This window comes from Pinus tabuliformis, chromosome X (assembly GCF_031772625.1).
Source record: "Pinus tabuliformis cultivar Carrire ecotype Pingquan chromosome X, CPIR1, whole genome shotgun sequence".
In the NCBI taxonomy this organism is placed as follows: domain Eukaryota; kingdom Viridiplantae; phylum Streptophyta; class Pinopsida; order Pinales; family Pinaceae; genus Pinus; species Pinus tabuliformis.
The window spans coordinates 98,748,017-98,762,186 of record NC_142308.1 but is presented as its reverse complement, the minus strand read 5'-3'; the positions used below and the strand labels follow the sequence as shown (position 1 = coordinate 98,762,186).

Here is a 14,170-nt window from a genome sequence, read left to right as displayed (position 1 = left end):
AAATAAGATGAAAAGCCTAACACAAAAGTGGATGCAAAATAAGATGAAAAGCCTAACACAAAAGTGGATGCAAAAATAAATGCAATAATGAATGGAAACTCGAAACCAAAATGAGATGCAAACATGGATGCAAAAGTGGAAGCATACATGGGTGCAATAGTAGCTGCAAAACATGGCACAAATTATGGTGAAACAAAAGTGGATGCAACAACAAATGCGAAAAGGGACACAAAGTTAGATGAAAAGATGAGGCAAAGTTAGATGCAAAATAAGATGCAAAAGAGGATGTAAACGTGCATGTAAACATGGGTGCAACAGTGGACAAAAAATTAGATGCAAAAGTGGATGCAACAAAAAAAATGTCAAAAGTAGATTCAAAATGACATGCAAAACCTTATGCAAAACTTATTGTAAAAGTGGATGCAAAACGGGATGCAAAAACAAAAACAATATCCAATGCAAACATTGACACAAAAGAAGATGTAAATGTCAATGCAAAAGTGGAATAAATAATGGGTGCAATGGTAGGTGTGAAACATGGCATAAATTGTGGTGCAACAAAAGTGGATGCAACAACAGACACAAAAAAAAATGCAGACTTGGATGCAAAACAAGATGCAAAAAGGGATACAAAAGTGGACACAAACATGACTGCAACACTCGACAAAAAATTGGATGAAAAAATGGAGGTAATGGAAGTAGATGCAAAATAAGACGCAAAACTTGATGCATATACCCGACACAAAAGTGGATGCAAAAAGAGATGCAATATTTGATGCAAATTTGGATTGAAAAGAGGATGCAAAAGTGGAAGCAAACATGGGTACAATAGAAGGTGGAAAACATGTCGCAAATTGTGGTGCAACAAAGGTGGATGTAAAAATGGATGCAATCATTAACGAAAAATAAGCAAAATTTGAAGCAAAAGAAGATGCAAAAAGTGATGAAAAAGTGGACATAAGCATGGATGCAAAAGTGGATGTAACAGAAGCTATGAAAAATTAGATGCAAAATGAGACGCACAACCCGCTAAAAAAGTGGATACGAAAAGAGATGCAAAAATATATGTAAATGAGGATGAAAACTTAGATGCAAAATCAAAAGTAAAAGTGGGTGCAAAAGTAGGTGCCAAACTAGTCACAAATTGTCGCACAACAAAAGTGGATGAAATAGTGGACACAATAATGGATACAAATGTGGATGCAAAACACGATGCAAAAGTGGATGCAACAAAGGTAGATGCAAAATTAGATGCAAAAATAAATGAATGACACACAACTTGGCGCAAAGGGGGATGCAAAAAATTATGTGAAAGAGCATGCAGAAAATGATGCAAAAGTTGATGTAAGTGTAGGTGAAAAAACCGGATGCAATAGAGGATGTAAAAGTACATGAAACAAAATTATGTGCCAAACTTGACGCAAAACTTGGCATAATACCTTGTGCAAAGGGTGGCACAAAACTTGACATAAAACTTGGTGTAAAACCTCGTGCGAAACCTGGGGAAACACCTAGTGCTAAACTTGGTGCAAGACCTCGCGCAAATCCCGATTCAAATTTTGCATCAAGTTTTGCACCCTTTTTTATAAATGGATGCAAATAGCACCACAAATGGGCTCTAGACACAAAAAAGGAAGAAAAATGGGACGTTAATCACAAGGTTTTGTTGTAGTGTCATGTCCTTCACTAGCTTTGAATTATTATGGTATCTTGTTAATTTACATAGTTTATTTGAGTTACATGTGTTTTGCTTTAATTGTCTATATGTTCTACTCATTTACTAATGTTTTTATAATAAAAATTATTAATATTAATTTAAAATAAATTTATATTTTAGTTAATTTTTATGATTTTTCTTTTTTAATCTTCATAATATGAGATGTATAACAAAATTAATTAATAATAGTTGTACCTATTTTGGATTAGGAAATTTTAAGAATCTTGAATAATTATTGGGTGGATTAAGAAATTTTAATTTAAATCTTAATAACTATTAGGTGGTTGGTAAGGATGTCTCATTTTATAAAATATCTATGGAATTTATTTAGTAATAATGTTTAGAAAACCAAAGTTTATTTTAAAAGTAGTTATGTCTTTCTTTTTTTTTTTAATTTATTTAAAAAATGTCATGTCCACTAATATTATTAAATTCTTTTTGTTTTTTATTAATTTAGTTTTTTAAAATATATTTATTAGTTAATAAATAATATATATATATATATATTATAATTTAAAATAATATTATAATTTAGTTAATTTATTTCACTAATTTTGAAGAATAAGGTTTTGAGAAATAATAAACTTCCTCTCCCATCTAAAATTTAAACCCCCTCTTTGACAAATTTAAAGTGGCTCTGCCACATCACTCAGCCACTGATGTTTTACAAGCTTCTCCATAAACTCTCTCATCCTTAGAATTTAAAAAAATACGCTTTTGGTGAAACTCATCGCCTCTCCAACGTTACTATGTGTGGTTTTTGGCCCATGCACGCGCGGTCACTAAGACAAACGCCCCAAATACTCCAGCCAAGAAAGGAAATACTGGATTGCCAATTGTTTCATTCTTTGGCGTCACACTCTTCTGTTCAGAATGAATACCTGGCCAGGCCCACCCAATGTCTTGAAGGGCAGGTATCATGTGCTGCCCCAGAAAATTTTCAGATTCAGGTGTCTCCGCGATTGTGCCACTCACATCCACAGCGCATAGAGAAGGCACTATTTCAGAAATCTCTGCTTGGAAGTGCAATTCCATTCTCTCCATACTCACTATCAAGTCATTATTTCTGAAACTAAAGCCATTGGTATTGGCAACCTCCTTAAACTTTGATATAATGGCAGAAACCGGTTGCTTCGACATGAATCGCAGAAACCCTTTTGAACCCTCGAGCAGAGGAGCCAGGTCTAGTCCAGTTGGCCAGGATGCCAGTAAACTGAAGGCATTTATGCATGGGGAATTCGGAACCTCGGCAACCTCATGGGCGCTGATGTCCAAATTATTCTGGCCAACGTCATGAGTTAGTAATAAATTATCACCATTAAACCCTACTTTGAACCACGGGTCTTCCATGATTTCAGGTATGGTAATACGAGTCAGATGGTCTGGATCCAGCAACCGATGGAGCAGGATTAGGGCACTGCATGGTAATCTCGCAGGGAGACTGAAATCTCTGTTCCGCATTTTCTTCAACACTGCGCGCATATCGTCGACAATAACAAACGGACGCTCGCCAGTCAAAATCTCGAAAAGAACTATACCGCAAGACCATAAGTCTGCGCTGGCACCATCGTAACGCGCCCCACTCAGGATCTCTGGAGCGAGGTAGGCAGCAGCGCCGCAACGCGAGTAAAACAAGTTGTCTTTTCCCGCAAGCTCCTGAATGGTGCTCAGCCCGAAATCTGCGAGCTTGAGGTTTCCCTTACCGTCTAACAGCAGATTGTCAGATTTGATGTCTCTGTGATAAATTCCCATTCTGTGACAGAAGTCCACTGCGGTGATCAGCTGCTGGAAATATCTTCTCCATGTATCCTCCTCTTCCTTGGACAGTTTTTTCTTGGTAGTTGAATTTATTCTTCCAAAAACCGTTCCTCCATTGACATATTCCATCACAAGATAGACGTTGTTCTTGCTGGCCATGACTTGATAGAGCTGTACAATGTTTGGATGTTTCAGTCTTCTCATAATGGAGATTTCTGTTTTCAACCTATCGTCCTCAAGTTTATTTTTACTGATCACCTTGATGGCAACTTTCATGCCAGTTTTTAGGTTTCTTGCAAGGTATACTTCTGCAAATGCCCCTTTCCCCAGGATTTTGTCTAATACAAATTTGCCGAAAAGAATAGTGTCCTCTTTGTTTTTGGTCATTATTAAAATGGAATTAAGTTGCAATATACTTTTTCAATATCTTCAGCCTTTATAGATAAAGTATGAACTATTTTATACTATGAAACAATCTGAGCACTGTCAGGCCTTAGTCCGCAATATCTGCTTTGCAAAAAATTGCGAAGGTGACAACCTGGCTGCTGTTCAACTGACGGCAAATGATTTGGAGCGAAGCATATTTCTAATCAGCCATGAATGTGAAGTTGCGTCGCTTCGTGAAACTGTTAAAGTTGAAGTTGTGTCCATATGCGCCCCAAAATAAAATCCATTGTGGGATGTTTATAGTTATACTAACAATGGTAAAAGGAAAGAAAATACCAACAACAAAAGTTACTCATTTTCAATTAAAAAATATACAAATTCAATCCTCCTGAAAACAAAATTATCGATTTTATTATCTTTTTGTTACTGCGAATGCAACTTCTTCAAAATAAAATTCTCCACCTTTTGAAAACATAGACATAGTGCGTGCAACTTCTTTTTATTAGAATTTTGTTTTTTATATCCATTAAGATTTAAGGCTATATTGTGATATATATTAGTGTAGTTTTATATTCATCATATATTCATCTCTAATTTTGGATTTCCTGGTCTAATTTTCAAGATCATGAAATTTGTCGAGATATAGATTTCATGTTGAGTTATAAAACGTAAATAGAGTTTTACACCTCAGAATTTTTTAGTGTTTAGTAAATGTAAAATTAATTAAAATTCCCATGGTCTAACCAAGTATCTCAATAAAAATAACAAATAATGGAGTTGATTTTAGTGCGATTTTTTGGAAGTTTTTAAAGTGGGGTTTTGAGGTCAAATTTTTCTAAATCTTGCAGGAATTTATTGAAATGACAAAGTTGATGGGTAATCCTATGTAATCTAAGTGCCCTAAAGATTTTCCAGGGTGCTGAATCCATATATACAGTGAAAAAACTAATTTAAATAAGACAATTCAAGATTTCACTTGAAAAGTCCAAAAAAATCTACTTAAATACAACTCCAAAAATAAAAATAAAAAATAATTTTAAAATGTCTGCTAAAATTATCATTATTATGTATAACACGACAGCAAATTCCATAAGTGATTAGGATTTTTTATATTATAAATTTAGTTATTGATGATTCCGAATCCTCTTTTCATTATATGTATTTTCTAATAATATGAATTACTTCTTAATATTATGGTTTGCCCGTTAGCCAATCTGGTTTTTATTTTCAAAATTAAATAATAAAATAAATTTATAACTTTTTTTAAATAATTATAAAATTCATTATTAAAAAATATTACTATTATTTCGGAATTTTTAAAATAGAATAGTATAATTTTCTTATGATTAATAAAAAGCACAAATTTATATCACTGTTTGGTGGGATGGATGATAGTTGTGAAGCTTTGGCGAGGCTCTACTCACTATCTCTAAAACCTTTGTTAAACCAAAGTTATTTCATCTTTTGAATTTTTTTGTTCACATGTAATGTGGGTATAGTTACATTCTAACTGAATAATGTACACTCAATCATTTCGTAAGAGTTTTCAAAATATTGGTTTGTTACATGTGAAGCCAACGCCACTTACGCCGATGGTAACAGTCATCTCGCACGTCTACACAGACTTCTCAACTAACTCCATTATCCACGCTGACTACTGCTGATAATCGACCGTCCATTGACTTATAATTTTATTCTTTATTGTCATCACTGATTCCCATATACTGGTATCAGAGCCTCAGCTGGAAGTGCACCAGTTGTTATAGACCGTGAAGAGGAAAGTGGAGGCAAATAACTCGCTGGAGAATTACACTTACAGTATCAGGAATATTGTCTTAGGGGCCGGGATAAGGTGAATCCCTGAGACAAGGAGAAGATCGACAAGGCCATTAATGGGACCTTAGAGTGGTTCGACTACAATCAACTAGCGGAGGTGGACGAGCTATAAGACAAGTTGAAGGAGGTTCAAGACATTTGTGATCCTATCATCGCCATCATGTACCAGGGCGGAGGAAGATCTTGTGCAGGTAACGGGCATATGGGCTCCTCCACTTCCGGTTTTGATGCGGGCCCTAAGATCGAAGAGGTAGATTAGAGAGGGCCCTCTAGAAACCTCTTTGCTCAAAGTGAGACCAGCCGTTGGTTATACGAAGTAATCATGTTATTGTCCTTAAGTAGTTGTAATTATGTCTATAGAAGTGTATATGGGAAAGAGACCGTTAGGTTTTAGAATTATATGTAACTTTTTCTTTTAATAAATAAAAAAGTAAGGAGGGTGATTGCTTGTGATCTGAAAAATTATAATCTTTAGTAAAAGAGATCAATTTTGGATTCTGAGTTGTTAAAGTTGTAATAAGTAAAGTTTTATTTTGAAAGTGGTATATTGATTTTTGAGACTTGAATTTTATTGAGAAGGGAAACAATAACATTATTTTATATGAAGAAGTTGAGGCTGGTAAATTTTTCCTTATGGAAATCATGGATGGAGGATATACTGATTTTAAAAGATCATTATTTGTTGATTGAGGGTATAGTAAATAAGCCTTCATCGATAATGGATGAAGAATGGAATAAACTAGATATAAAGGCAACTGCTACAATCTGCCAATATCTAGAACATAATGTGTATTTCCATGTGTACTAAAAAAATTATGACATAAGGGTTATGGAAGAAGATCCACGATCTATATGAGAAGAACATGAAATCAAACAAAGTGTTCTCTATTAAGAAGCCTTATAATGTCAACATGAAGGAGGGTGCTTCATTTGCTGAGCAATTGAATGAATTCAATATTATTACTAGTTAGCTTTCCTATGTTAAAATCATTCCAAATGATGAAATTAGAGCTATCTTGTTAATTTGTTTTATGCGGGAAAACTAGAAAAAATTAATTGTAGCTATGAGTACTTCTGTAGGGACCTTGAAATTTGATGATGTTAGCGACAGTTCAATGAATGAGGAGTTGTGACGCAAGTCTATTGTAGAAATCTAGGAAGGAGAAGCTCTAACTATAGGTCATTGTGATAGGATAATTGATCAAGGCCAACAAGGGAGTTCAAAATCAAGAGTCCGATCAAAATCAAGGAGGGGCAAGCTCATTTTCTTCCATTGTGGGAAACTGTTATGAAACTAGCTCAAGAAAAGATAGAAAAGATAGATCAACGCCTTAGAATTTAGCCTCTTCGAGGGGAAAACTCCTTTACATCACATAAATGAACAAATCTTTGATGATACACATGAAAAGACCTCCTTTCTATATATAGGAGTCTAAGGGGTCATAACATAATCAGAGCCGACATAACAATAATAATGTAAGGGAACAATAATAACAATAGTGAGCCTCTATGAGGCACAATAGTAATAATATGGGCACTACATGGGTACATCAATATAATAATTCGGGCCTAACATGCCCCTCTCCTTCAAAAAGCGTTGTCCTCAACGCTTGAGTAGTTCTTGATGCTTCTATATAAAATTCTTGTCCTCCCATGTGGAATCTTCAGTAGGTAAGTTATTCCACTTGATGAGATACTTTGAAATTGATCGATTTTGTAGCTGTCGGGTTCTTGTTTCTGTGACTTCTCCAGGCTCCAATATGATTCTTCCTTCCTCTTCAATTTCTGACAATATTGTTTGAATTGGGATCTTTTGCAACTTTTGAATAAGTGGCCATACTACTTCATCCTTCTTCCATTCATCCCTTGCTTCATTTATCCAATCTGGTTGGATAATAGAAATAGCACAAAACAATGCTTCCACATCCTCATCCTTGAAGAGTCTTCCCATTCGATAAGGTCGCCATTTTTTAAGTGCATGTAGTATTGCCAACATTTCCTTCTCATAAATAGCTTGCTTGAGAAGTAGCTGTAAAAATACCCAATCACCTACATCAAAACATTTTTCACTACGATGTTGATCTACCTGTTGTTTCGTTTGATTTTCCACCGAAGTGGCGTTATCCTTTAAAATTTGGAGAACTTGTTGTTGATGCTCAATGTGATCTTTCACTGTTTGAACCTTTTTCTTCTTGATATGTCCTTCTATCTCTAGAGTTTGAGGAGTGGTAAGTTCGATCAATGAATTACAAGATATGGTTGGATTCATTTCTTCTTTCTCGATGTGATCTTTCACTTCTTGCACCTTTTTCTTTTTGATATGTCCTTTTATCTTGAGAGTTTGAGGAGTGGTAATTCCTGCCAATGCTTTACAAGACATGGTCTGATTCATTTCTTCTTTCTCTGGGGTGGGGTCCTGGCGTATATGTTCTTCTTTTGATGTTTCTTGATCCTTTTCTTCCTCCTCTTCATATTTTATGTAAAATAATTTCTTCTTAGCACACTTATGATCTTTTGTGCATTTGCTATCACAATTGTAAAAAAACCCTTTTTCTCTTTTTTCTTCCAATTGTTGTGGTGTAACCCTTGTAGATTGTGGAAGGCTAGGAGAAACAACACTTCCATCTTTATAGTTGTGAGGGGTACGCTTCCTGGTTTCCATAATTTTGCTTTCCACTATTTCACAAAGCCCTTTTACTCTTTCCAATTGTTGTGGTGTCGCTCCAAAGAAGGTGTTGCTCTTTGTATCTTCATAATGTGCTATCATTTCCTCCGTGAAAACTAACCACGTAACAAGTTGTTTACAAGAACAAAGCCCTTCATACCATAAAAATTGATCGGTTCTAAATATGAAGATGCAATACATACCTTTTGTAATAGTGGTACACCATGTAGATCAAAATATTTCTCCATCTGAAGTATCCAATTTACCGGATCCTTGCCATCAAACTTCCTCATCTTGCTTTTTCTTGATTTTAGGAGCTCGATCTTGAAATGACTATAACTCTGTACTTTCGGATCTTTAAGTTCTGAAATTGTGACCTATAGTAGCCCTCAGTGTCCTCTTTCTAATGCCACCGGTCTTATCCAAATTGGATTCTCCAAGAAAGAGTTATGCACAATCTCCCAAGTTGAACTGATTATAGACCTTTCCAAAGAGTGAACTTCTATGAAGTGCCACGTGTCACTTTTTCGACCTTTGGCTGAAAAATATCTACAAGAAACTACAGTCCATCCTCTTTATCTACTTTCTTACGAAATTTCAATCCGATGCTCAGAGAGAAAGTTATGATGATTTTCCACAGGTCACCTATTTGGAATGTAATTCAGGAGTCTGCAAAAAGACCAACTTCCTCATATCATGTCTTTGAAAATATAGCGCAAAAGTCTCTGAAATTTGGATCCAAGATTCAGCGCGATTTCTTCTGAAATGGGTTTTTTTTAGCTTCTAAAACGTTGCAGAAAAAAAGTTATAGCGAAAATGCCACGATGACTTGTTTGGAGTAGCGAAACCCTAGAATACATAGCTCTAATACCAAATGTTATGAAACCAGCTCAAGAAAAGATAGAAAATATAGATCAACGCCTTAGAATTCAGCCACTTCAAGGGGGCAACCTCCTTTACATTACATAAATCAACAACTCTTGGATGACACAAATGAAAAGACCTCCTTTCTATATATAGGAGTCTAAGGGGTCATAACATAATCAGAGCTGACATAACAATAATAATGTAAGGGCACAATAATAACAATAGTGGGCTTCTATGGGGCACAATAGTAACAATATGGGCACTACATGGGTACATCAATATAATAAGTGGGTTGTACTAATAACAATAAGGGGTTACACTAGTAGTATAGGGGCCTAACAGAAACCAAGGCACATGAATAAAGAGTGTTGAGTCTTGAATAAATGACAAAGTGATAAAAAAGACAACGAGTACAAATCACAAGTCATCTAACACAAATTAAGATGAGACTATTGCTGTAGTCACAGCTGGTTATGTGTTATTTACTGTTTCAATAGAGGATGCATGTTTATACACATGTGGTCATAACTTTGATTGGATCTTTGAATGTACGGCATCTCACCATGTAACCCCATTCAAAGATAATTTTGTTGCATGTAGTCGTGGTGATTATGATAAAGTGCTTTTGGGGAACAATCATTTTTGTAGTATTGTTGGAGTGGGAGATGTCCATATCAAGAGGACGGATGGAAAAGATATATTGTTGAAACAGGTCAGGCATGTACCAAAAATGTGGATGAGTTTGATCTTTGTGGGATGACTAGATGAGGAAGGCTATTTCACATGTTTTGGAAAAGGGGGCTAGAAAATTATCAAAGGAGAATTGGTGATGGACAAAGGATCCAAGATAAGAAAATTATATACATTGAATGAAATGGTAGGAAAATCATATTTGGTTGTTGTCACAAAAGAAGGAAATTCAACACATTTGTGGCATCAACGATTGGCTTACATGAGCAAGAAGGGCTTAAAAATATTTTTTGGTAAAAAATTACTACTAGGTTTCAAATCATATACTCTTGATATCTATGAGTATTGTATATATGGTAGAAAAACAAGGGGTTTTTCCCTTAGAGGTGGCCATGAAAGAAAGAAAAATATGTTAGAATTGATGATGTATTTGGGCCTATTAACATTAAGTCATTAGAAGGAGCATCATATTTTTTGGCATTTATAGATGATGCAACTAGGAAGGTTTGGGCCTACCCTATGAAAAGTAAAAGTGAAGTGTTTGAAATATCTTAAACGTCCATGTTTTCGTTGAAAGAGAAACTAAAAAATTTCTCACGTACCTAAGAATAGGTAATGGTGGAGAATATTGTTCAAAATCATTCAAGGAATACTATAACAAGTTTAACATAAAGCATGAGAAGGATTTGCATGGTACTCCTCGATAGAATGGTGTTGTAGAAAGGATGAATCATGGCATTATGGAGAAAGTGAGGAGTATGTTGTCAAATTCTTGATTAGAGAAGCATTATTGGGCAGAAGCTGTGAGGACAACCTGTTATCTTATAAATTAATCTCCTACTATAGCATTGGATGGTGGAATTATCGAAGAATATTCTACTGGTAAGAAGTTGAAATATTCTCTTTTGAAAATATTTGGATGTGAAGCAATAGTACATATTCCCAAAGAAAATAGAACTAAGCTAGATGATAAATCTATAAAATGCATTTTTTCTGGTATATGTAGATGAAGAGTTTGGTTATTGTCTATGGGATCTAGTCAAACATAAAGTTATTAGAAACAGAGATGTTATATTTAATTAGTCATAAATTTTCAAGGGCTCTTTAGGTGACTTAGAAGTCAATAAAGTTATTAACAACTTTGAAAAGCAGTGTGAAAAATTCCATCCAATACAAGAAAAATGATAGAAAATTCAACTCTAGGAAGGAGAGAAAGTGGAAAATGAGGAACACGAAGAAGAAGGAATCTTCTAGGAACCTTTACAATAGATTAAACTAGATTACTCACCACCACAACTAGTTTGTAGATTTTCTAGGCCTCATAAGCCTTCACAAAGGTATCTTCCTTCAAACTATATTTTACTAACACATGAAGGTGGGCCTAATTGTTTTCAAGTGGCTTGTAAAGTTGAGCACAGTAAAGAATGGAAGAAATAAATGGAGGAAGAAATGAACTTTTTGCTAGAAAATGAAACTCAAGACTTGATAAAGCTCAAAACGGTAGAAAAGCCTTGCAAAACAAATGGGTATACATGATGTTGGCTTATATGGGCCTAACCCAGGTTCGGAAGAATTATTTAGCCAAGCAAATCCCACAACTACCGGCCCTTTCAGCAACAGCCCACGAAGCATGGACTAAGGTCTCACCTAAGGTAGCAGGGGAGGGTGCTGGAACCAGGTTTTCACACCCCTGGGATGTCTAGCTGTAGTTTGGAGGTTTCGCGCCTCGTTCTACAGCTTTGCACTGTGCTGCATTCACGCAGATCCTGAATACCTCTTACTGTCTATTAGCACCCAATTTACAGATCTTATATACTTGATGAAGTATTGTAACTTAGATCTACTTAGAGGGGTGTTTAAGCAAACATTGACATATTTAACCAGTTGGCATACTTAGAGTACACTTAGATTCACATATATTTATAACATGAGTATATGTGCATAGATTAAATATTTATATCAATCATTCATACAGTCAGATTCACGATAGCTCAGATTGTGACACAGAATTTGCAGAAGAAACTTATCTTTATTTCCACTTATCACCAATACATCCAGATCTGCCTTGCGCACTTAGCTGCAGGGGTCCGCGCGCACAGCTGTAGACTCTTCCAGGCCTCTATGCACATAGGTGCAGAGCCTCTATCTACTAACCAAACCCCCCAACTCAGACTTACAAATGCTTTTACAGTGCTTCCCTCAAAAATCCATTACCATTCAAATCCAAGATCATGCCCCCAAAAGGAACTGCCTTTCTCTCATAGAGTCGCGCTCTATTTATACCTATCTATGGCCCGTGGACTGACTTACTTCCTACTATTTGATATTATTTTTTGGGCAGATAACCCTTTGACTCTGTCTTTTACATTTTGCGCTCTGCATATTTCGAAGGTTTACAAAGGCTCCCAGACTCAAAACTGTTACGCGGGACCTCTGCTACCCAAGAGTCCCCAAACACAATCATCGTGACTCATCTTCAGTCACTCGTTGGTGCAGCTAGACACACTACCATGGCTTCGCAGTTCACCTCCCTCTGAGTGGCACTCGTCGTCCTACTGCTTCTTAGTTGTCTCCCGCCATGCTTCATCTGACTCCTACTTCAGTGTTTTTACCACTCCTTGTGATTGATGATGCTCATTCTGCTCTGCTCGGTTAACACAGAACGCCCTCACATAGATTTTAGCTCAAGTGAGGGAGCCACATACGGGACCTCCTTATACCACTGCAGCCACTTCCAACCTTCATATCTACTCTTTGCACTATTTATTGCAGCTTGTGTTGTAATTTTCCAAGACTGTTGTTGTTGTCCGTGAGATCCCAATCTTCAATGTCCGTCAAAGACGAATTATTAACTTCTTTTCTATCCGTGGTCTCTGTATTTCCATCGTTTCTTTGTATTGTTGTAGTTCGTCAGCCTACCCCCGGGCGGGGCGACAACATTCGAACCAATTTTGCTTCGTGTCTCCTCTTTTCCGGTACCTCCCCTACTATTGATGCTACAGTTTGCGGGACACCCACAGCTATTAACACCTATTCCTTAGAGAGTGCTACTGCTTCAATGGCCATATCACCACCCTCAAGCTCATTCCTTGTGCAGAGATAATTAACAGCTCCATACCGATAACTAGCATGTATTTTCCAGAAGTGTAGGTTTCCTAGTGGATGCCCCTCAGTGATTTATATGTGATCCAAATTTTAAATTCATTTCTTCTCACTTGTTCTAGCATCCTCGTGTAAAATCTATGGTAGCTTGTTCCATATCCGACTCATATTCCCTCTCTTAATTGCCCGCCGCCCACTTCCTTTTGCAATAATGTAGACATCTTGTCACGAATAGTGACAGGAATGGTCACCTCTCTTCTTAGCAGTGCATCAGCACAATTTTTATCACACAACCGCGATCTTGTTGATGAGCCAAATCAACGCATAGCCTAGTACTCGGGCCTCTTTCCCCCTATATTGCTTTACCATCTTGCGCTCTCTTTCAACTAGCTAGAGCGGCGAGACTATCCCTTGGACGGTTAGTCAGGTGGCCTACCCACCCATGTAGAGCTTCAGGAGACTGCCATTCACTCAGCCCAAGAAGGGGTCTCCATTGAGTTTAGCAAGCTGAACCATGCCCCCATCGGTAACTTCTTTGACGATAGGGTCCTAACTAATGCATTTGGAGTTTGCCGGGGAATTTATCGAACTTACTATCATATAGCAATACTAGATCATTTTCCTTGAAGGTGTGCACCTTGATATGGAGATCATGCCATGCTTTCTCACGTTGTTTCTATACTTGCTGATGGAATCTGGCCAAAACCCATTCCTCCTTTTCCTCTAGCTACGCGAGCCTCTCCTCCAAAGCCCCGCAGTCTGCCATACCTGTGATTGTTGCAATCCGCAGACTAGGTGCAATATATTCCGTAGGCATAATGGCCCGTCAACTTCTTGCACATGGTTCAGTATGCCCATAGGACAATAGGGATGTGCGAGTCCTAGTCATTTCGTTGTGCATTACAGACCTTGGTCAACGCTGTATCCAAGATTTTGTTGAGTGCCTCAATGGTCCCATTAGCTTGCGGGTGGTATGGCGTAATCTGCTGGTGATATATTTGGAACTCCTCAATGAGTGTGCTGATTGTTTCATTCAGGAAATGCATTACCCGGTCGCTCATGAGAATTTTGGGATAGCCAAACCTTGTTAGTACATTCTTGAACAAAAACTTCGTAGCTATTGTAGCCATGCAATCCTTAACCAGTTG

At 36.8% G+C, this 14,170-nt stretch overlaps 1 protein-coding gene across 1 annotated transcript; it reads right to left on the bottom strand.

The window, feature by feature from the left end:
* Positions 1-2,464: 2,464 nt before the first annotated feature.
* LOC149138589 (CBL-interacting serine/threonine-protein kinase 6-like) lies at positions 2,465-3,862 on the bottom strand. The gene has a single exon (XM_089450405.1). The coding sequence runs from the start codon at positions 3,860-3,862 to the stop codon at positions 2,465-2,467; it is 1,398 nt and encodes a 465-aa protein (XP_089306531.1).
* Positions 3,863-14,170: the final 10,308 nt, after the last annotated feature.